Source organism: Cryptotermes secundus, unplaced genomic scaffold (genome assembly GCF_002891405.2).
Source record: "Cryptotermes secundus unplaced genomic scaffold, Csec_1.0 scaffold468, whole genome shotgun sequence".
In the NCBI taxonomy this organism is placed as follows: Eukaryota; Metazoa; Arthropoda; class Insecta; order Blattodea; family Kalotermitidae; genus Cryptotermes; species Cryptotermes secundus.
The window spans coordinates 1,305,885-1,329,986 of NW_019721526.1; the positions used below are offsets into that span (position 1 = coordinate 1,305,885).

General features: G+C 40.7%; 2 protein-coding genes across 2 annotated transcripts in view; one reads left to right on the forward strand and one right to left on the reverse strand.

The window, feature by feature from the left end:
- LOC111875523 (fatty acyl-CoA reductase 1) overlaps positions 1-24,102 on the reverse strand; it is a 234,824-nt gene that overhangs the window by 137,046 nt on the left and 73,676 nt on the right. The window lies entirely within an intron of this gene.
- On the forward strand, positions 15,066-23,305 carry LOC111875533 (von Willebrand factor-like). Its single transcript, XM_023871863.1, has 2 exons — positions 15,066-15,138; positions 20,870-23,305. The coding sequence occupies exons 1-2, from the start codon at positions 15,066-15,068 to the stop codon at positions 22,672-22,674; spliced, it is 1,878 nt and encodes a 625-aa protein (XP_023727631.1). The 3' UTR covers positions 22,675-23,305.

Consider the following 24,102-nt stretch of genomic DNA (forward strand, 5'->3'; position numbering starts at 1 on the left):
AGCTACTGCAATTTCCTTCTTAAATGAAACCAGATTAAAAGTAATCAAATTTATTTAAAACCTTTCGTCTTGCAGAACACCCGAATATGAATGTAACTACATCTGTCGTGAATTTCTATAGTTTTTAGTTTGAGCGCTTTTGATACCGGTATGAGTTATACGTACATAGAGAAGAACGAGATATGGATGAATGAATTAATTGTAGGCTCTACTAGCGTTGTCGGGCACTGAACTACTGCTATGCACGATGTGATACATCTGTTCCTGAAAATTCTGTCAACGATCGAATTATATCTGTAGTGGAAGAGAATCAATATAAAAGAATGTTGCAAAGTGACAAAGAAATAATTTAATAAACGTTTGTATTCTTCATGCTGCTATTTTTTTCCACTCTTATTTATTTATATCCCATAGGTGTGTAGTTATAGACTGTAACTGTGTCAGATCCAAACCTAGACTCTTAGTTATACGCTTCTTACAAATTTGGATTCAGTTGCTTCGTTTTCTTTCTGTGTTGCAGGTTCCGTTCTATGCTTGCTGCTTTCTGCAGCCGGCGTAAATTGTTGGCCGTGGGGGTCAGAACTATCCTGTCCACCTGGCCCAGAGCCAGTATGCCCAAGCAACCCTACAGAGGATTCATCAAACTACTTCCCCCACCCCACGGACTGTCACTATTACATTCAATGCGACGCCAATAGGAAGCCGATCTGCCGTCCCTGTGGTCCCACCGTCTACTTCAGCCCGAAAGTTCTGAATTGTCTTTGGCCCCTGGATGCAAAGTGTGAGCATAACGCTACAACGAGACAGGAGAGTCTCCTGCCCCCGATATGTGGGCCGGACAGACAGCCTCACCTTGACTGTGAGCGTGAAGGAAGCACATTCAAAGATCCGTCGTCTTGTGATCATTATTACAAGTGCACATCAGGAACAAAATTAAGAAATAAATGTCCATCAGGTCTGCAATATAACAGTATAACTGGTGCCTGTGACGATCCTTGCAAATCAGGCTGCAATCCAAACCTTACTTGCAACGGTAGAACCACTAGTGTTGGAACAATTATTTCTTTCAAGAGCACCTTACCGAAATGCTTGCCTGGTATTAACTGTTTCAAAGGAACAACATCTGTTAATTGTATTCCAGGAGTAAACTGTCCCACCAAAACTACCACAACTCCTAATTGTATCCCTGGAGTAAACTGTTCCACCAGAACTACCACAACTTCTAGCTGTATTCCTGGAATAAACTGTCCCACAAGAACAATCACAACTTCTAGCTGTATCCCTGGAGTAAACTGTCCCACCAGAACTACCACAACTTCTAGGTGTATTCCTGGAGTAAACTGTCCCACCAGAACTACCACAACTTCTAGCTGTATTCCTGGAATAAACTGTCCCACAAGAACAATCACAACTTCTAGCTGTATCCCTGGAGTAAACTGTCCCACCAGAACTACCACAACTTCTAGGTGTATTCCTGGAGTAAACTGTCCCACCAGAACTACCACAACTTCTAGCTGTATTCCTGGAATAAACTGTCCCACAAGAACAATCACAACTTCTAGCTGTATCCCTGGAGTAAACTGTCCCACCAGAACTACCACAACTTCTAGGTGTATTCCTGGAGTAAACTGTCCCACCAGAACTACCACAACTTCTAGCTGTATTCCTGGAATAAACTGTCCCACAAGAACAATCACAACTTCTAGCTGTATCCCTGGAGTAAACTGTCCCACCAGAACTACCACAACTTCTAGGTGTATTCCTGGAGTAAACTGTCCCACCAGAACTACCACAACTTCTAGCTGTATTCCTGGAATAAACTGTCCCACAAGAACAATCACAACTTCTAGCTGTATCCCTGGAGTAAACTGTCCCACCAGAACTACCACAACTTCTAGGTGTATTCCTGGAGTAAACTGTCCCACCAGAACTACCACAACTTCTAGCTGTATTCCTGGAATAAACTGTCCCACAAGAACAATCACAACTTCTAGCTGTATCCCTGGAGTAAACTGTCCCACCAGAACTACCACAACTTCTAGGTGTATTCCTGGAGTAAACTGTCCCACCAGAACTACCACAACTTCTAGCTGTATTCCTGGAATAAACTGTCCCATAAGAACAACCACAACTCCTGTGTGTATTTCTGGAGTAAACTGTCCCAGCAGAACTACAACTCCTAGCTGTATTCCTGGAGTGAATTGTCCCACAAGAACTACCACAACTCCTAGGTGTATCCCTGGAGTGAACTGTCCCACAAGAACTACCACACCTCCGATGTGTATTCCTGGAGGGAACTGTCCTACCAGCACAACTCCTAAATGTATCCCCGGGGTGAATTGTCCCACCAGAACTACCTCAACTCCTGCTTGTATACCTGGAGTGAATTGTCCCACCAGAATTACCACAATTTCTAATTGTATTCCTGGAATAAACTGTCCCACAACAACAACAACTCCTGTGTGTGTATCTGGAGTAAATTGTTCCAACAGAACTACAACTCCTAGCTGTATTCCTGGAGTGAATTGTCCCACAAGAACTACCACAACTCCTAGGTGTATCCCTGGAGTGAATTGTCCCACAAGAACTACCACACCTCCTAGGTGTATTCCTGGAGTAAATTGTCCCACAAGAACTACCACAACTCCTAGCTGTATTCCTGGAGTAAATTGTCCAACCAAACGTACCCCAACTCCTAGTTGTATTCCCGGAATAAATTGCGTGACAAAAACTACGTCCATTCCGAAATGTATTTCTGGAATAGATTGTCCTGAAACAACTGCGAAATGCATATCTGATTATAACTGCCAGACAACACCAAAATGTGTCCCTGGTTTTAACTGCGAAAATAATAAGATCCCAATGTGTTTTCCTAATAAGGACTGTGAAAACCCTTTGCCAGAATGTCCTGTTTGTAAGGAGGATGGACAGACATTCGCTCACCCTCTAAACTGCGACTGGTTCTACAAGTGTCAGGGTAAATTAGCCGTGCCCATGAAGTGTGGATGTGGATTCTTGTACAATGTCAAGTACAACGTGTGTGATTATCCTTGCAATGTCGACTGCAAGAATCGAATCAAGCGTGCCACACAACTGAAGATGTTCTGTCAGGATAATTCTCGTCACACAACTGACACCAAGACGTTCAGTCAGAGAACTTCGAATTATAAGTACGGATAACGTCCGAATTTTCAACAGAATTGCAACAGGCATATCGCCTACACAAGGGACATTCATGTGACATCAGTACTTCGCTTACTCAACACTTAGATTTACTCCCAAACTCGGAACATAGACCTACTTTTCTGTGCGCAACATACCGTTATGCGAAGTGCCCGATGTTACAGAGAAAAGACATGATTTTACAGCTGTGAAGAAAGAACACCGTACGGAAGGACCTGATAGATCATGAATGGTGTATTTTTAGTGTGGACATTATATTTTTTATGTTAGCATAGTGGTTAAGGCACTATGCTACAAGTCGGAAGGTCGCGGGTTCAAATACCGATGAGGTCATTGGATTTTTTTCAATTGACCTAATCCTTCCGGCCGCACTATGGCGGGGAACATGGGGTTCACTCAGCCTCTAACAGAAATGATTACCGGGAATTAAATAAATAATTTTCCTGGGGAATAAAGCGCGGCCGGTGCGTAAGGCTGACAACCTTACCGCCATCTTTGAGCCGATTGTATAGATAATGTGAGACTCTCAACGTCTCACAGCCCTATGGGCCTTCATGGCCTGTCACAGGGATAGCTTTACTTTTTTTATGGTACTAGAGAAACTGTTAGTGTCTCTCACCTTTCAAACATATTTTTAAAATGCGCAACGAACTATATGATAGCCCTGAAGTTAACCTTCCAAACCTCTGAACGACAGTGAGAAACGAATTATAATAACCGTTCTTTGCCCAAATAATTAAGCCATATAATATTAAGCTCATGTTTCGCTGGCTGGTGAGACATAATTCTATGCAGACGGTACAAAAATGACTGACCCTAAACACAGGTGAATTAGCAAATCTGAGTTTAAAATATATTTATTTTCACATTCAACTAATGGGAAAATAGAAATCGCCGAATTACTTCATAGGCTTCAGAAATAAAAGACAGCGAATAACTCAGAAAATGGCGCAACTAATGTTAAAGGAAAGCAGTTAAAGAATGTACCTTCAATGAATTTATCGCTGAAATGCTTTCCATGAAAAGTGTGTTAATTAACTGAAGGGTTGGTTTGATTGGCCATGAATTTCTATATGAAAAACTAGTTACAATAAATTGTATTTAATTAGCTACGAACGGCGCTCAAAGTAGTCAGACACCTGTGTGGAATTCCGTGACGAAAGCTTGTTAATACCCATTATAGCCTAGCCTTCTGACAAAGTCGCCACAAAAAATATTTCCCCATACGTGTTTCACATCAAGTCTGTGGTGTAGGTGGTGATGGTGGGGGCTGTAGGTTATGGTGGAGGTGTAGGTAGAAACGGCGGTGGGGGTGGTGGGGACTCGGGTGGAGGTAAAGATAGTGATGGAAGTATATTTTGGAGGGGATTAATTTCTGTGCAGACGTCCTTGAATAGCAAACATTATCAGAAATTAAAAACACTGTAAAACCTTACAGCGAAGCGTAAACAGGCCCGGTCGACAGAAGAGATTATAAGTTACTGACTAAATGGGTGACTAACTCCATGGAGCCGAGCCCTTCTTGAGAAGAAGCCAGTTGATCAGTTTCTCAATAATATTCCAAATACTTATGGAGCCTTAAAGTTCATTAGTGTTTTCACAGCAGCCAGCAACTATTCCCAGTCCTGAGGTAGATTAATCCAGTTATATTATCCCGCACACTAAGATCAAATTTAATATTATTCTCCCACACATATCTAGATCCTCCACCAAAACCTTGTATGCGTTCCTCCTCTACCCCATGGTTACATGCGCTGTCCATCTCACCTCCTCTAATTGATATCTGTAATTAAATTTGGCGAAGAATGCAAGTTGTGAAGCTCCTCACCATGTAATTTTCCACAATCTACTATTTCGTCACTCTTCAATCCAAATATTTTCCTTAGCACCTCTTCTCAATTGAAACTAAGTGTCATACACATGTAAACCCACAGGAAAATTATATATTTATGTAGTTTAATTTGTATATTTTTAGCAAACGAGAAGACAAAATATTTCGAAGTGAACGTCTGCGAGTTTTACCCAAGTTTAGTCACCTCTTAATTTCCTTTTGTATCACATTTTGATTTGTTACTGTCGTTCCACAAAATCTGAACTCTGCCGCATATTCAATGGATCTGTTAGCCAACTTTATATTACGACTTCGTCCTGCATTTTCGTGACGAGAAACAAACATATTGCCACGTGTATGAGTGTCACTCTAGACGAGGTTCTCGCTGGTAATAGGATTTATTGCACACTTATACAACTTGTTACTGAACTTCACATATCAGAGACTAGTGATCTTAATCTGTTACAGGCTCCACTAACCGTTGCTTTGTAGCGGCTTACAACTGCAGACCTTCCCTTCCCCTTACTATGTGTTTCCGAAATATCCCCGACCTCAGATACCAACTTCTCACAGCAACAGCTCACAACTCCAGCGGTTATCTCCCTAACTCCCCCTCTCTCACACCAACGAATTCGTCATTAATCCCAGCTCCTAATTTGTCCTGCTTACATCTTGACACTGACCGCACAGAAAACACCGTTTCCCATTATCGTCGTATCATCTCTTTGTCGTAGAATTGCTGCGTTGATGTCTGTTGGAGGAGCCGTTACCTAACAACGGCTGTTGCTTATTTCGCAGTCGCTGCAAACTAACGGGATTACATGCCAGAAAATGCTTAGTTTTCTCTGCGTTTACTTCTAGACAAACCTGCTTACTAGCTTCTGTGTTTTCCTATTTGCTATTTATGCAGTCTCCCAGAAGATTTATATCAGCAGCATGGACCAGAAACTAATGTATGCCATTTCATTTCAGTCGCGCATGGTGGTTTTTCTGGATATTCCTCATGATATTATAAAGCAAAATTAAAAGAGAATGGGGATAAAGCATCTCCTTGCTCTAGATCATTTCGAATAGGAAACGTACCTTATTAATTTCACATATACCAAATTTACTATATGTTTCATTTAAACGCATTTTAATCAGCCTAACTAGTTTCAATGATGCCCCAAACTCTATGGGAATATTGTAAAATACTTCCCCTTTAACTAAACCATAGGCTTTCTTGAAGTCTATGAATAGCATATGTACTATACACCCGTTCTTCCGCCAGTATTTGATGAATGCGTAAAAATAACCAATTTATATATTACGTCGAGACCAATATTGATAAACCCTAATAACTTCGTCCACATATGGACATAACACTAAGAACTGGATATACTCGCAGAATAAACATTCTTATGAAGATTATAACAATGATATGCCTCGAAAATTACTAGTCAGTTTCTTGTGAATTAGTACAATAATAAACCCTTGGAGTTCCCTTACTATTCTCCTTTTTGGCAGACAGAATTAATGATTTTACGGATATCAGAACGTAACTTTTCGCCTCCTGCTTGAAACTGTTTCCCCGGAATATGATCACAACTTGCAGATTTATTCCTTTTAAAAGTATGCAACAGTAATTTCAACCTTAGTGCTGATGGCTCAGATGCATTTTCATCTAACTAAGTATATTCAGTATCTTAGGTCAGCAGTCTTCCACTACTAAAAACCGTGTGGAAATCAGCAATAACAATATTTTGAAATTGCTTATGCTATCCCTACTGCAACAGGCCGTGAAGGCCCGTAGTGTTTTGAGACGTCGAGGCTCCCACATTTTCTAGAAAATGAATATTTTTACTTTAAGTAATAAACTTCTAAATTCTATATCACATCGGAAACACTGTATGCCAAGAAATAAAAAATGACGCATTTTGAAGAAAAATTTTGACATAGAACCCAAAAACATACTCTTCAAGAGGACTGAACAAAAAAATTTTCTGATCCATGAAAATAATGTTATGATATCTCGTAAATGGAAAATCTTCTTTCAACTTTAACATGAATTTTTTGCGAGGCACGAAATCCGTCCTGGGCCTGCCTCGATTGGTCCCTTGCATGCAAGAGCCAGCTTGCCACGTTCTGCCTTCCAAAGTTCTCCTTTTCCTACTGCTCTCCTACTTATTGTATAAGTCGAAATTTAGTTTCTGCTCTGGGACTTGATATGGCTGTTTCGAAGTGACAACAGGCCAGAAAAAGTCACAGAATAATTCTGTAGCAAACATAAAGTGTAATAACTGCATTTATTCATAGTGGCTTGGCATGTTTTATTTTATTTCTTTTTTCCCCTTGGCACTACAGCCCCAGTGGGCCTAGGCCTACCTCCATGAACTTCTCCGTTCACCTTTTTCGGTTTTTCTAGATCTTACACGTTCGGTAGGACTACTTGGGCGGGTGATCAGCTCGTCGCAAGGCCTCTACCTGTACACAAACACAGAAAACCGCACACAAACATCCATGGCCTGAGTGGGATTCGAACCCACCATCCCGGCTTCCGAGCGAGCGAAGTCAGTGCACGCCTAAGACCGCTCGGCTACCGTCACCGGCTCGGTATGTTTTATATACACATAAAAATACGCGAGGATTAAATTCTACGTGGTGTAATTAATTTGGATAGGATACATGAAATTGTTATTGTTCTTGTGAGGGCCTTGAGGCACTCATTATACCGAATATAGAGGAGGCCCTTCTCAAACCTCTCACTGCAGATTCAGAGATCGTTATGATTAGTGTATATTGTAAATAGGTCCCCCAAAACCTTGAACTAATAAACCCTATACTAGCGCACTAGTGAAGACAACACCACACGCTGCCAGAAGGAACAACACACAAGCAAGGGGAATATTGCAGATTGCAGAAGTAGCAAAATAACGGGCTAACAAACAGAAACACAAGCTGCAGAAACGAACCTGGAATAATCACATAGCTCCATACAAATGGAAAACGCCGCTTATGAGGTGGAATAGAATTTTACGACAAAATTTTAATATAAATTTTTAATGGATTTTGATTAATAATGTTCCGGCCTAGAAAACCGAAATTAACGGCCGTGGGGATTCGTTGACCACGCTACACCGTCTATCCGCTAAAATTGACATCAACTTCGCCGTCAAGCGGCGGTTGCTCAGTTGGTGTAATTCGCTTGCGGACTCAAACCATGGAATTTAGTTATTTATGTTATTTTTAAGTGGACTGCAAAGCGCGATTTTAGCGCACATCAGAGCAGTGTAACAGTTTGGATGTAATAAGACACTTGAAGATGATCATCTATGGCCGGAACATGTTGTATTAAGTGTTAATTGGTGAATAAACAATTGTTGCATTATTGACGGACTATGGATACATAGACGTTTAAATGAATTCATTATACTTATTTCCATCATTGGAATATGTTTCAGAATAAGTTTCTTAAATGGGGGGGGGGGGACGAATAAATCCAGTGACATGTGTTCTGTGAGTTTCGCTTTCCGGATACAGACCAGACCTACTAATACGATCAGGCACCGGAGCGCTCGCCCAACCGGGTATTAGTTCTTCATTGGCACAGAGGGTCCATGCCTGCACTTGCCCGCTCTGTCTCCTATCAGTTTTCTCTCGTCTGCTCAGGATTCCAGGTTGAGCCTGGATCCCTTTAATACTGGCGTCTGTAACTGAATTTTGGGACAGACCAACACACACGGATCATTAACTGCGCCCCGCCAATGAAACTATTCTCATTCAGAATTATAACAGCGATCCCTTTCAGCTGTTTTGGGGGTGGGGGAGAGGGTTAACTGATTCATTACAAGAATATTGTGGTGTAGAGTGTACAGTGCCTGGCGTACATTTTATATACACAGCACCTTGGTGATATAGTGCAAAGTTTCCCAAAATGGGGGCTGCGGTTCTACAAGGGCGCCGGAAATATTATCCATGGGCCAACGAAAAATAAATCAATAGCAAAGATGATAAAATTTTATGCTATATGGTTACATTAATTACATACATATAATTAATAGAAAAACACTTATCGATATCTTTAAGGTATATCAGTAATTATTTTTTAAATTGTTGAATTGCATTTGAAATAATTGTTTACGTTTGGGAAGGTGGGGGGGAGTCCAGTCACTTTCAATTTGCAACGAAGGAATTTGAAACTAAAAGAGTTTGGGAAACATTGGTCTACCTATCCACAATATTATATTTCAGCATCCTGTTGCATTGAGGTGGTATAACACATCGAAGCTCAAAATCCTATATTCCAAACAGTACATGAGGCTTAAGAAAGGTAACAGTACACTCGCCACCTAGAAAGATATTTAAGCGAGAACAGTTACACCAGAATCAGTATAACACAAATAAATACTAGATACACACAGCTATGGGAGCGGCACACCCATTGGGACACGAAAACAGCCGCAATATACGTATAAGACGGGAAGAAAACCATTCTATAAAAACACCCTAAAATTAAGAAGTAAGTAAAGGTATCCCCTTAACAGGCCGTGGAGGCCCATAGGGTTGAGAGATGTTGAGGATTCCACATTTTCTAGACAATCGGTTCACAGATGGCGGTAAGGTTGTCAGCCTTACGCGCCGGCCGCCCTTTAACCCGAGGAATATTCCTGGTACTCATTTCTGTTAAGAGGCTGAGTCGACACCAGGGCCATATTGCGGCTGGAAGGATTAGGTCAACTGAAACAAATTCACCTCATCGGGATTCTATCCCGGGACTTCCGGCTTGTAGCATAGTGCCTCAACCAAGCCCCATAACCGCGTGCCCCATAAAAAAATCCTACATCATCAAAATTCAACAAATTAACAATAATAACACTGACCTTAACTAATACAATTTGACTAAGTAGAAAGTACAGTAGACCCCTTAAAAGGGTGTTGCCTGAAGATGGTCCTGTGCAGCTGAAACATCTAGCATAAACACAGAATGTACATTAATAATGTACATAAATAAATCAATAATTTTAATAACACATTAAGCATTTAACGAATATTTAGTGAATTAAGTTTAAATTAATGTTGTTAAATTATCATTGTTGCACTACAGACGGAAACCAAGACTACAAGTTATTAGTCTACTGGCTAGACATTGATAGTGAAGGTAAACTGTAACAGCGTCTGTATACTGACAAACAGATGCCTAGATATGACGTGAGCCGACTACAGAGTCATCGTCAATATGAATTATATTGCAGATCTGGGGCTCGACTTAGCGTACTCAGAATCCAGGCACAACATCCAGTACCGGATGAAACACAGAATGCAGGGTTCAAGCTCATCAATTAGCACTTTCCATGAACAAGGCATCTGAGGGTACAGAGACTGTTGTTAGCAGGGCTAGCTACTAGCAGAATCAGTAGTACATGCAAACACCGCCTGGGCGCTCGTGATCACTCACCCGCCATCATTACGGTTTGCTGTACGCAGGGAGAATGGTCATTGCATAGCATATATTGCTATCGTATAATACATCCTAATATAATTCTGTATTTTAAGTGGTAAATAAATATAATTGGACACCAAATTCAGCTTCTGCTTGTTTCCTTTCTTGCAATGGTGTTTATTAAAACAAGAAGCATCCCATGATAAAACTCATGTCTTGTTTTGCATCCCCCTTAAATAATTGTCTTCGTAGCATCAGCCGTGGCCATAATGCAGTTCTATATGCTGCCAATATCAAGATGAACTTGGAGGCTAAACAAGCTTAAACAGTAACGAGCATGGACTGATAACATTCTGCCCGAGTCCTCATATTCACAAGAAGTGCATGTCAAAGTGCTCACACTCAAAAGGAGATTCGTACTGAGCCGAATACAACATGAATTATCGAGGCTGGAAATGCTGGTACTCCCGCTCTTCAAAAATCATCATAGGCGATCAACAATACAAAATTGTTCTACTGCTTTACGCATATTCAGTCTCTACATATCAGCTGTTTCTTTTTTTTTTTTTTTAATTCGCTTAGTGGGGGTTGGAGTCTAACTGGGTCCACTCGGCACAGCGGCCACTGATTGGCGTATTGTAGCGTGCCCCGGGTGATTATGATGATGGAGAATTTGGTGGAATGAAGATTGGCAGGGGAAACCGAAGTACTCGGAGAAAACCTCCCCCAGCGCCACTTTGTCCACCACGAATCCCACTTGATCAGACCGGGGATCGAATCCAGCCGCCGCGGTGGGAAGCCAGCGACTAACCCCTTGAGCTATGGCGCTGCCCATATCTGATGTTACTTAAGGTTTTGTGGTTTCTTGATTTTTGGTTCGGTGTGTGGCTGTCCTGGATATTTTTATTGGAGCGGAAGCTTGCTGCTTGCCGGTCGGCCAACGTAATCATTCGTAGTAGAACAGCTTCAGCTTCTACAAAAACATTCAGAACACCCACACACTGAACCAAAAGAAAATAAACAAACCAACAGAATTGTTAAGAACATGACAGAAAGAGAACATACATCAATAAAGCTATCCTTGTAATATGCCGTGGAGGCCCATAGGGTTTGGGACGTCGAGGCTCCCACATTATCTAGACCATCAGCTCACAGATGAAGATAAGGTTGCACAACCTTAACCGCCGGCCGTCCTTTGCTCCTCAGAAAGATTCCTGGAAGTCATTTCTGTTACAGGCTGATTTGAGACCAGGGCCATAGTGCGGCTTTATGGATTAGGTCAATTGAAACAAATCGAGTGACTTCATCGGGAGTCGAACGAGCGACCTTGTAGTATAGTACCTCAACCAACTACACTACCGTGTGCCTCCGAACTTACATAAATATATACCTTAAAATATAACTTTAATATGACCCATTACATATTACAGATAAGGCCAACACGTGCATGTTTACAGCTCGTAACTCACATAACCTAGAATTAGTCCTTGGTAATTACATACGCAAAGCAGAACATTACAGAGAGCAGCAGATCCCTCCAGCACAGCAACCTGTGCCCCTGATGATGGCCGGGTGGGCAGAAATGTATTGTGACATAAAATAAAGTGAAGAAGACGAGTAAATGCTAACAGAAGTTGCATATAGACGGCAAGAAGTGGAACATAAAACAAGGTCATTTCATGCAACATGGTACTACAGTACACACTGCTAATTAATCCATTATTGCTTAACGAGATGTTTAATGAGAATGTTAAATCGTAAACTGTGGCCTCCAAGGTCTCCAGATATAAGTCTGTGCGATTTTTATCTGTGAATAAACCTAAAATCTTGTGTATTCAAACTATCAGCATGAAGAGGATGAACTCAAGCACAAGGTTTGTGAAACCATTACATCCACCAAGACCAATGTCAAACTATTTTTAAATTTGTTTAAGAACAAGAGTGAGATATTCTGAGCATGTACTGTGATGGGAGTTCTTCAAAACGATATAATTACTTTAAGAACTGAATGTCTGTGTTTACAATGCGCGGCTTTTTAGGCTCCAATCTAGGCTCGGTTTTCTTGGGAGATGACATCTGATGTTCCGGATAACAAGCCGACGGTCAGAGACTCGGCTGATTTAGTTCTTAGTGAAACATTCTGTATTGTGACCTTTAATTATATCCTTCAAATCTACGTTCTATGCTATAAGATGATACATGACTGGAGTGTCATCATGTCTGTCTGTGTCTCAAATTCTATGTGAAAGATAAGTGACAACTTTTCTTAAATACAAGTATTTATTGAACATTACCTTGGCTCTTATGAACTCAGAATCCAGTCTTAGGATTCCATCAGGCGAGAAATTTCCTGGGTAACAGAGCCACTATTAACCCTTGAAGAAAGACTATATTTATTAATTTGTTAGTTACGCGAATTAATACCATTTTGTCTTCATACATTAATTCCTTCTCACTAGATGCTGGCTTTAATAACATTCAGAGTTCCAAAGTCGTGGCACTTCTAAGATATTTTCGATTCTGAAAGTTTGTATAATTACACGCCTTCGGAAAATACTCAATTTCTTTCCATGGTCTTTGTCATTGTTTTATAGAAAGGTGTAATGTGTTGTCCAGAGATCTCTACGTTTGCTTTTTCGCCTTACCTCCAACCTGATTCGCTAAATATTTTTTTATTGCTAGTGGGGTGGGACTAAGTCCCTTGTACTGCGGCCACTTCTGGCCTATTGTACCGGCCCCAGATGATAGGTGAGGGTGATTGTGGAGCAATTGGTGGAATGAAGATTGGTAGGGGAAACCGAAGTACTCGGAGAAAACCTGCCACAGCGCCACTTTGTCCACCACAAATCCCACTTGACCAGACCCGGGATCGAACCCGGATCGCCGCGGTGGGAAGCCAGTGACTAACCGCTTGAGCTATGGCGCGGCCTCACTGAATAGTTAATTAAATTCTAAAGGATTCTTACGATGATGAATGACACTCATAATTACTGGGTTTTTGGACATTGTCCATCGTCCAGTATTCTAGAAACTAGACAATATAATATCTCGGAAAATGTATCTGTTTCCGTCCTCAGGTGAGGAAGGAAGACTCCTCCTCTTTTGGGTCCCTTAGAAAGAGCTAACCTCAATCACACTGTGTTCCCTAGATTTCAGAAAACCGGACGATGAGCGAAGTCCAAAAACCTAGTAATTCTGAATCGAATTTTTTTTAACAATGATTCTTCACTTGTGTAAGACATGAAACATCGAATGATAAAGTGCTTTGAGAACGATGAATTGAAGACATGTGATAGGAACAAGTTGTGATCTCTTTTAAAGTAGTGTCACATCATTTAACAGGCCACTGTGCGCTTCCTACATCTACCTCTACTACGAAATCGCAAATAACCACATGCGTGACATATGTAGAATTGTTAACAACCGTGCAGGGCCTTCCCCAGTTGTCACGTGGTTGGCGTACTATCCTAGTGTTGAGTCCGAAATATTAAACTTTAAAAAGTAATGACACAGCATTCAGTGGCGCAGCAATGCATGAACTCAAAACGGAAACAGAACCAACTCCTGAACCGCTGTGTATGCTAAGCATACCTTGGGCAATGGCCAACATAAGAAATTATTTATTTAAAACTTATTCTGTCCTGAATATATCGGTGGAAAATATGAACGAAAAAATCTGATACCTGTTAACTGAATATCTGATCTTCATTCCACCCATTGCTCCACAATCACCCTCACCTATCATCTGGGGCTAGTACAATAGGCCAGAAGTGGCCGCAGTACACGGGACTTAGTCCCACCCCACTACGAATAAAAAAATAATAATTGGATATCTTATTTTTCTGTTTTGTGATATATTTTAATATAAATTTCTGACATGTTATTAAAAAGATAACATCAACGTATATGTGATAAGGACGGCTTACGTAACATATTTTAAAATAATTTTAATACTATTGAACTGTCCCATCTACCAACAAGACACTTTTTCGTATACCTACACAAATACGAAAATGACAATAGGCGCGTATATGTGAGGGAAAATTATATCGGACTTGAAGTTCTCACGGTAATGAGTTCCACGATTACGGTCGTCCTGGAAGTGACGCAGTGCAGTTTGGTATCTGGGCGCCAATGTTTATGAGAAACCTGCTTCCTCAACCTGCAGACTGTAAGAGTTACGCCCTAAATATGTAGAGAGTGGTACCCTTCAGAATGTTGGTACAATCTACTAAACAACAAGGGGTCACATCCGAGAGGACAGAAATTTTGAGGAGAAATTACGATGTTAATTAATTTCACTGTAACGATGTATAAACAATTACACAACAAGAGGCCGTGCAGTAAGTATGTGATGTTTAGGTTTTTGTCCTGATAACAGAATTAATTTATGCACATACTGCGTATAAAACGACTTACTTACATTCATTGTCCTCTCTTACATAATCCTCTGCCTGGTAAGGAGACAGGTAAACTCGCTGCATTTTTTCATAATTTGGCAAATGCAGTGCATACGAATGGACAAGTATTCTTCAACACAACATACCATCCTTTTACGTCCATGACCTTCTGCAACCCACAGTGGTATAACAATGACCGGTAAGGCTAGGAGGAGCTCAGAAAGACTGAAACATGGGTTTTGCGTGCTTCAGCTCTTCACAACATTGCAGAGGACAAGACTGGAGTGGCAAAAGTTTCTGCACAGGTCAGTGGTTTCAGGAATCTTAATGTGGCAGTACTAGCAGCGGCGGGCTAATCTTCCAGGTTACTGGTTCGGTTCTCGACAAGCTCTCTCATTATTCTCAGTGTATTACACTGGGCTCCAATTTTTGTAATTCAGAATCGATAAATTCGTTCTGTAGTTGCGAGGTCCTGAAGTTCTGTCGCCTAGAGCTGCTTTCGTAACAATCATGGGCTGTTCTAATATGTATTTTTATTATCTTTATTATTAAAGCACCCGTCAATAATGCAACAATATTTTTTAAAATATAAAATACATCTAGAATCAGTTTCTCACTAAAAGTGTAGCCTTAATACTTTATGATGTTGTTAAAATCATAAAATGTCATTAAGACACTAAACGTGATCATTAAATTACTAAAATGTCTCGAGTTATACATATGTCTCTTCTCAATGTACCATGTTTCGGCCGCACATGGGCCATCATAAGGTAATTTTTCATTTGTTTTCAGGGAGACCACTGCACTGTTCACTTGTCTGTCGTCATTGTTTAGTTTTTATCTCATGGCTAGAACGCTGTAATTGTACTCTTTGAAACCATCGTAGTTTTGGTGTGTCGTGTTTCTCCCGTATATGTGTTACTGGTGTACATTGAGAAGAGGCATGTGTAAAACTAGAGATATTTTAGTAATTTGATGATCACTTTTGGTGTACAAGTTATATTTTTAGTGTCTTAATTACATTTTATGATTTTAAAAACGTCGTAAAATATTAAATTTGCACTTTTTCGTGAGAAACATATTTTAGATGTCTTTTACATTTTAAAAAAATATTGTTGCATTATTGACGTGTACTCTAACAATAAGGATAATGTCTCAATGCAACGGGATTCTGAAATATAATATTTACTTTAATATTTAAGGAGTGTAATGTCGAATTGTAGACGATTTGTTAGTAGAAACTTGGAAATGATGTGCAGAAATGCGGTAGTGATGTAATTTTATGTAATATCTCGACATTTTAAAAAATTACGGAAATTTCCGGTCATTGTCGACGGTGTTCCGACCGATATTTGAATCGGGCTCTTCAGAATGCGAGTTAAAATTGCTGTCTTTTAAGACGACTTGTTCGACATCCTGAGATACTTTTTCTTGCATGTCTCCGAACACCGAGACAAAAAAATACCCACAAGACATCGGAATATTCTATCGTGAATCACATTTTAATGATGGGAACAATGCACACAGGAACAGATGTGACAATCTAAAACATGTCTGGGGAGGGGGCATCGTTCATTATAGTGCAACTGTGCGGCTGTTGACAATCGCGTGTTTGTACACTTCCACATACACGAACATATATTTCATTCTTATCTTCGGGAGGGTGCAATACATGGGCTCCATCTCTGTCATACTTCAGAGCCTCACAAAGTCTTAATCCCACCCCACTGCAACTTGGATTTCGAAATAGCCTAACCACGTCAAAATATTATTTCAAATAAATTTCAAGAAATGTTTTGTCCCTTTTATTTTGTTCGTGGATGCGGCCAAGGAAAAAGTTACTAATAATAATGTTAATAATGCATATTATGACTTCATTAATCACCGTAACATAGCAATGTAAGTTAGAGTGTTTCCATTATCTACCGCGCCTTCTTTCCGCGAAAGTCATAAACTGAGCAAATGATAGTAAGCTCTTCCACTTCGTCTGCGAAACACCTCTAAGTGAAGGTTAATATGGATATTCTACCTATAAAACTGTTCGTAGAATATAGTTTTCATATATATTGGTCCAATATACTTTCTACTATACGCGATACACAAATATATTTGCTCATGATTTTAAAGAATTTCTTATCCATCAAAAGACAGATGCAAAACGAAATTTAAATCTAACCTTTCGTTGAAATATTTATATCTTTTATTTCTACATAAAAATCATAAAAATCTATCAGATTTGTTCACAATATAATTAATCTCTCTATTTGGTGCAATATCTCTGTTCTTGATGAAGTTTGTGTCAATAACTTTTTTCCTGTATTTCACAACTGAAATAAGAAAATTAACCGGAAAAATTGTGAAGGAAATGAAGACTTTAAAAGCGTCGACTGAACCTTATACTGACGTTCCGTGTTACGTAATAATAAAAACTTCCTTTTTCTTTAGTTTCGTGAGAAACTTTTACTTTTTTGTAGCCACGGTTTTGTGTAATATGTAGGTTATATTGCTACTGACCAGCACATCAGTTTCATTTGGCCACTCAGTGTCCTGCATATTTCTACGTATCATAAGAAATAAGTATCAACTTCACAATTCTTTAAATGAACGCTGCTAACCCCAGTTTCAAACTGACATATAAATTCTATACTTTACATCGCCTCACTTTTCATTAACATTACAAAGTTTCCGAAGTTACTTTTCTTTTGTCACCAGGTAACAGCACGAAACCTCTTCTGTTGGAAGTATTAGAGGAAGCTGAATTCTCTCCCGGATTAGATTGATGTAATGGACCCAGCAAAATAGGTTTTCTACTTTTATCTGATGATGACAGAAGAATCAGCTTCCGAAAGGTTGTGTTCTTAAACAAAAATAAGAAGTTTCACATTCTTTTGACGCGTCACTTTCATTTCTGCAAATTTTTAAGTTCGCAGACTCATTATAATACCTACTCACAGTCGAATATAAATAGTGCTTGACAGTTCATTTCTGATGTCTTGTAACTCAGCCTGCATGGACAGCAAATTCACTGTAGTCAACGCTGGAATATTTTGGAGTTAACATGACCAACTGAGCATTTCGAAACTTTCGTATATGATTCCACTAGCGTATAAAAAAAGCCCATTCTATGAAAAAGTAACTGTAACATATAATATTTATCTCACTGCTATAATCGAAACAGCCAGTCATGGGAGCCGAGAGATCTAAGGTGGCCCATACACGTACGAGTCTGACTCGTGAGTCCGGCTCGGCGAGGAGCCGGGCTCGGATCAATTTCACCACACACGTATGAGCGTGACGATCCACACACGGACGAGTTTGGCTCATTGGAACCCGGGCCAAGTCGAACTCGCGAGCCAGACTCGTATGTGTATGGGCCCCCTAAGGCATGTACTGTCTTCGCTCGCTTGGAAGCCTGGATCGTGGGTTTGAATCCCACACAAGGCATAGGTGTTTGGTATGTGTGCTCATTCTGTGTTTAGGTAGAGACCTTGAGACGAGCTGATCACTCGTCCAAGGTGTCCTACTGTCTGTAAAATGATCAAAATGGAAAAAAACCTGGACACCATAAGGCACAAGAGGAACAGATTAAGTAAGTACAATCGAAACGTCGACTACAAAAAGGAACTGATGACCTTTTATTAAAAATATTTGAGGCCCTCGTTTATATTACCTTGGCAACGGAGTTCGTCAGACTTTAAAATCTGTTTGTTCCCATGGTCAAACAAGTTCTCACTTGTTCAGTCACGGCCAGTCCGCCGTTTATGTTGTCAAGTACTTTCGGGGAAGGATGGTTATATTGTTACATGAAATCGTGATGCATGTGACAAACACGTCAGTAATTTTAATAATAATTCAGATACAATAATTATGTTTCTGGACATTATCCATTTTTCCGTTTTTATCCGAAATACTGTCTTGATTCTACTTACAAACACAACATTTCGGAGACTGGATTATGTACCCGTCTTGAGGTAAAACCTATTCAGTTTGGCCCAATCGATAGATCTAGTCCCCGACCACGCAGAAATCGCAGCCTCCACTGTTGTAGATGTTACCGCTCTTCCTTCTGTGGCCCCTACGTTTGGCACCACTTGTGACTGCCTTTTGCGCGACTTTACGTCGCTTATTAGTTCGTTGCCTGTATCCCTTCCTTTCCCTGTGTTGCGGCTCACCTGCACCTCGCGTCTGGACACCTCCACTGGAGTTACTACCCTCCTCCCTCTGCTCGTGGATGGCGAGACGTTAGGTGGGAAGGAGGAGAATTGTGGTTGTTGGTGCTGGTAGGCGATGAGTTCGTTCCTGTACTACCATTAGGTGTCCCGCAAGTAGGGAAAGACGGAAGTAGCTTAGTTCTGCTCTGTAATGGGTAGAGATGAGTTCTTATCCCGGGTCATATACAGGCTTGGCTCAGGCAGGGCAGGAAGAACCTTACGCTACAGTAACATACACCACTTCAGACTTTTGCACTTACTAATTATTTAATTAACTTAAGCTCACTAAACACAACGGAAACTCTAATGGTTACACTTAATTATATTTAGCTTGTAATACTTTTACTGAAGGGACGTATTTGTATTTAGTGTCTGACTTGGCCGAAAGTTGAAAGAAGACTCCCTGAGGTGGAATGCACTCTCTCTGAATCCTGAGGTCCACGAACCACAGACTCCAAGAGAAATCCACTCCTCCAACCTGTGCCATTGGTTAAGTTTTCAAACTAGGAGTTTCCCTAAATTTGTGAATTTCCAATCATGTTGCTTTGCTATGTGATTTTGGCAGTTGCTGACCTGACGCTAAAGTTGACAGCGACTTGATGCATTACTCTCAGGGGATGAGGCTCCGGCCCTCCCACTTCTAAGTTATAGCTGTTCCAAGCTGTCAGCTCTCAGATTCTCAAAGACTTTCCGACTGCCAGAATTCCAGGAAAAGTACCAGATGTTACTTCCTGTCCACATAGCAAAACTTGAACTATGTCACTTCTGCGTGTAAGAGTTAGCTATCTGCTATCTGGATGTCTTTGTATTTACGAGATATTAACTTAATATAAATTTAATTAGTACAAAAGATCCATCAAATTGTGACGAACGGTTACATAGAGGCATGTTTCCCTTGTCGTTGCGTAGTAACTGACGCGACACGGATCCCATAGAAAGCCAGTCACGTAATAGCTATTCGCCAACCCATTGGTACACTGACTGGTGTCTAGCAACGAGCTATCAACATTCGTCCTATTGTTGAGTGCACTTAAGCGAGGTGTTCATCGCGCCGTTGCCTAGCTATACACGTTATATTATTAACAGTGGTGGTGGTGGNTTTGAGCTAACAGATTTACTGTAATCTAAATGGCACAAGTTTCCTTATTTTTTCTTTCGTGTCTGTTTTATTTCCATCGCTATTTTGTAATGCTTGTGCTTACTTCATTTTCGGCTGAGTAAGCATGTAAACAAATGAATTGAATTTAAATGAATTATTAAAAAGGGTTGAGGTCGACGTAAGGTTAATGTATTTCAAAACGTGAAGGATAAATAGACCTAATTCAACTTTCACATTTTACTGTAATTCGAGGAGCTGGAAAGCACAGTCCGTATAGCGACTATCTATAGGCTGGACGTTCGAAGGTTCGGAGTTCGAATCCCGTTATGGTCAAGAATTTTCTCTCCTACACGTTATCTAGACCAGCTCTGGGGCCATAATCATATGCGTCATATGTGCAGTATTGTATGTCACTGCTGATTAGCTATCGCTGAAATGGATCTGTACCTCCTATAAATTACTAATAAGTCCAATGAAAGACTGGCAGTCGAAGACAGAATATTTGTGGAAAGCATGTACTTCAAAGAAAGGCAATTAACTCTCCATTCTTTTCAACTTATATTTAAAAAGTCAGCAGGTTTATCCTATTAATTATAAGTACTTAAGAGCAAAACTATGTGTATATAACATGGTGCTTACCCCATGTACGGAGGAATATGTATATTTAGCCCCAAATCATGGCATTATTTAAATTCAAAGTAATAATAAAAAGGCCTACTGTTGCAGGTTTCCTACTGCTCCTCATTGCTGGTGCAGACTGCTGGCACTGGGGATCTGATCCTTCGTGCCCAGAAGGTCCAGCGCCTCAGTGCCCCATCAATCCTGTAACGGATTTCGAGAACTACTTTCCTCACCCAACCGACTGTCACTACTACATCCAGTGCGATGGCAGCAGAAAGCCCATATGCAGACCCTGTGCTCCGACAACGTACTTCAGTCCTAGGATACTGAATTGCGTGTGGCCCCTGGACGCTGCCTGCGAGCACAACGCCACAACCAGAGCAGAGAGCCTGCTTCCGCCGATATGTGGGCCGAACAGGTGTGACACAGGGCTCAAGAAGGCGGACTATTCCGACTGCACGCACTTTTTCGTGTGCAACGGAACGTTTGAAGAGAGAAGACAATGTCCGAATGGTCAACATTTTAATGCGAGAAAGAGAGACTGCGATGACCAATGTACTGCAGGTTGCGAGAATCCTTGTAGAATCCCGGAGTGCAGGCGCAACTGTAAATGCGACGAGAACATGCCTCCAAGGGCAGATCCTGAAGACTGTACAATCTGTGAAGTGTGCAGAGGTGGGCAGTTAGTGAAACACACATGTCCACCTACAGTACAAACACACTGTGGAATTTGCGAGCGTAGCGAAGACCCTACAAATTGTCAAAGATATTATGACAGTTGCACTAAAGGCTGGGCACAGTGTGAAGGAAACCTCCATTTCAACCCAGTAACGAAAACGTGTGACGATCCCTGTACAGCAGGCTGTAAGAACCCTTGTGAAATTCGGGGCTGTTTCTGCCCATGTGACGAGAACATGCCTCTGAGAGTAGACCCTGAAGACTGTACAATTTGTGAAGTGTGCAGAAGTGGGCAGTTAGTGAAAGACACATGTCCACCTACAGTACAAACACACTGTGGAATTTGCGAGCGTAGCGAAGACCCTACAAATTGCCAAATGTATTATGACAGTTGCATTAAAAGTTGGGCACAGTGTGAAGGAAACCTCCATTTCAACCCAGTAACGAAAACGTGTGACGATCCGTGTACAGCAGGCTGCAGGAACCCTTGTGAAATACGAGGCTGTTTCTGCCCATGTGACGAGAACATGCCTCTGAGAGTAGACCCTGAAGACTGTACAATTTGTGAAGTATGCAGAAGTGGGCAAATTGTAAAGGATGTATGCCCCCCTAGCAATAAAAAGAACTGTATACAAAATAAATGTTGTGATCTTACGAGGCATGACACAGATTGCCAGCTATACTATAACCACTGCAGTCTGTCGTGGTCTCACTGCCCCGGAGATCTTCACTTTAATGAGGCGACTCACACCTGTGATCACCCTTGTAACGCAGGCTGCAAGGACCGAGGAGATATCAAAGAGTGCTGTGAAACAGAAGGTGAGGTGTTTGAAGACCCATGTAGTTGTGACATGTATTATATTTGCACGGCTGGGATTAAAGTGCTTGCTGCATGTGATAATGGGCAAGAGTACAATAGCACTTTACGCCGTTGCGATAGCTCATGTAGCGTTGGCTGTCCCAAACTCTTTCCAGGGAAACCAGAATGTTGCGCAGCGACAGGTGGCAAGCCAGAACCATCATGTCCCTCGACTGTATATCCAATATTCTTGCCGCATCCAAGTAACAGTCAGTTTTTCTATGAGTGTTTAAACGGCGTTCGATCGTGTAAACGTTGCCCTTTGCAATGTCGCTGGAATACTGACATGGACATCTGTGAGGAATTGTCTTGTCTTCAACAAGAAAACCAGTTCCAATCATATGGCGCTCCGACCAAAATATCATTTCACTGATATCTTACTATTTTTTTAGTGTGTCTGTTGTCTTCTGCTGGACTATATATTAATTTTAGGTACGTATTGATCTTTTCCTCGTTTCACCAACAGATAATCCCACAACAGGGATAGTAGTATAAACGGGCGCGATGACATGAAACCTTCAAAATTTGCCAAAAATTGGAACCTTCGTCGGTTTGAAATAGAAGTAAAATTTCATCAGAAACCACAAAATGTTATTTTTAATGAAATTAATGTTTTTTTTTTCATTTCATACAATACTCAATAGTTGAACGAATACATGAATATATATGAAAATGAGGAGAAATAAATGAGGTAATTAAATTTTAATATCTAAATATGATCTTATAAACATAGTAGAATGCAAAGAATTTTAACAAGAGTAGGCCTAAATTAAAAAAAAATTTAACCAAAATATATGCATAATAAGGCATCACATCGCTTTTAAAATAGATACCAACCTGTAGGCCACTAAAATATGTTTGCTTTTTTCATACAGAATCAGCATCGATGAGTTTGATAGCTTATTAACTTAAGTGCTAGGGCGGCGCCGCTATAGCTCAAGCGGTTAGTCGCTGGCTTCCCATCGCAGCGGCCCAGGTTCGATCCAGGGTCTGGTCAAGTGGGATTTGTGATGGACAAAGTGGTTTTCTACGAGTACTACGGTTTACCCTGCCAATCTTCATTCCACCAATTGCTCCACAATCACCCTCACCTATCACATGGGGCTGGTACAATAGGCCAGAAGTGGCCACAGTAGAAGGGACTTAGTCCCAGCCCACTAGCATTAAAAAAAACAAAGTGCCATAAATATTGTTATAAGAGCTTATACAAAAATATTTACCAGACAATACCTGTAGTATATTTATAGTTATTCTTGTAGTATGTGAGAAATATCACGTGTAGCTCACTGCGTGTGTGTTTGAGAGAGCGCCATAGTTACCCTTTTCAATGATAATAATTGCCATACTGGATAATCAAAATGCTGCATTTTTAAGTAATTTACTAATTCAAGACAATGTAATATAGTAACCTGTCGTGTGAAGTTCTTCTCAATTTTAATCTTATATTTACAAGATACCGTACACATTAAAAAACAGCAAGGAAAGTGTTTCTTTATTCCCTGGTTGAATCCCACTTCCTCTAAGCTAAGCCTGTTCTCGAACCTCCTCATTCAGACACTATTTTATGCATGACAAATATACCTGTAACTCTTTGCGTATTTCTGTTGAGTGTGTTTGAGAACAGGGTGTTGAGGAGAATATTTTAACCGAAGAGATATGAAGTGACAGGAGGTTGGAGAAACCTGCATAATGAGGATCTCCGTAACTTGTCCTCTTTTCCAAGCATAATTAGAATGATCAAGTCAAGGAGGACGAGGTGGGAAGGGCATGTGGCACGAATTTTGGAGAAGAGGAAGACATA

What these genes read in the sequence shown, in the direction of transcription:
- LOC111875533 (XM_023871863.1), top strand. Translation starts at nt 15,066, where the DNA reads ATGGGTTTTGCGTGCTTCAGCTCTTCACAACATTGCAGAGGACAAGAC. An exon ending in TGGCAAAAGTTTCTGCACAG is followed by an intron (nt 15,139 to 20,869) that starts GTCAGTGGTTTC and finishes CTACTGTTGCAG; the next exon opens with GTTTCCTACTGCTCCTCATT.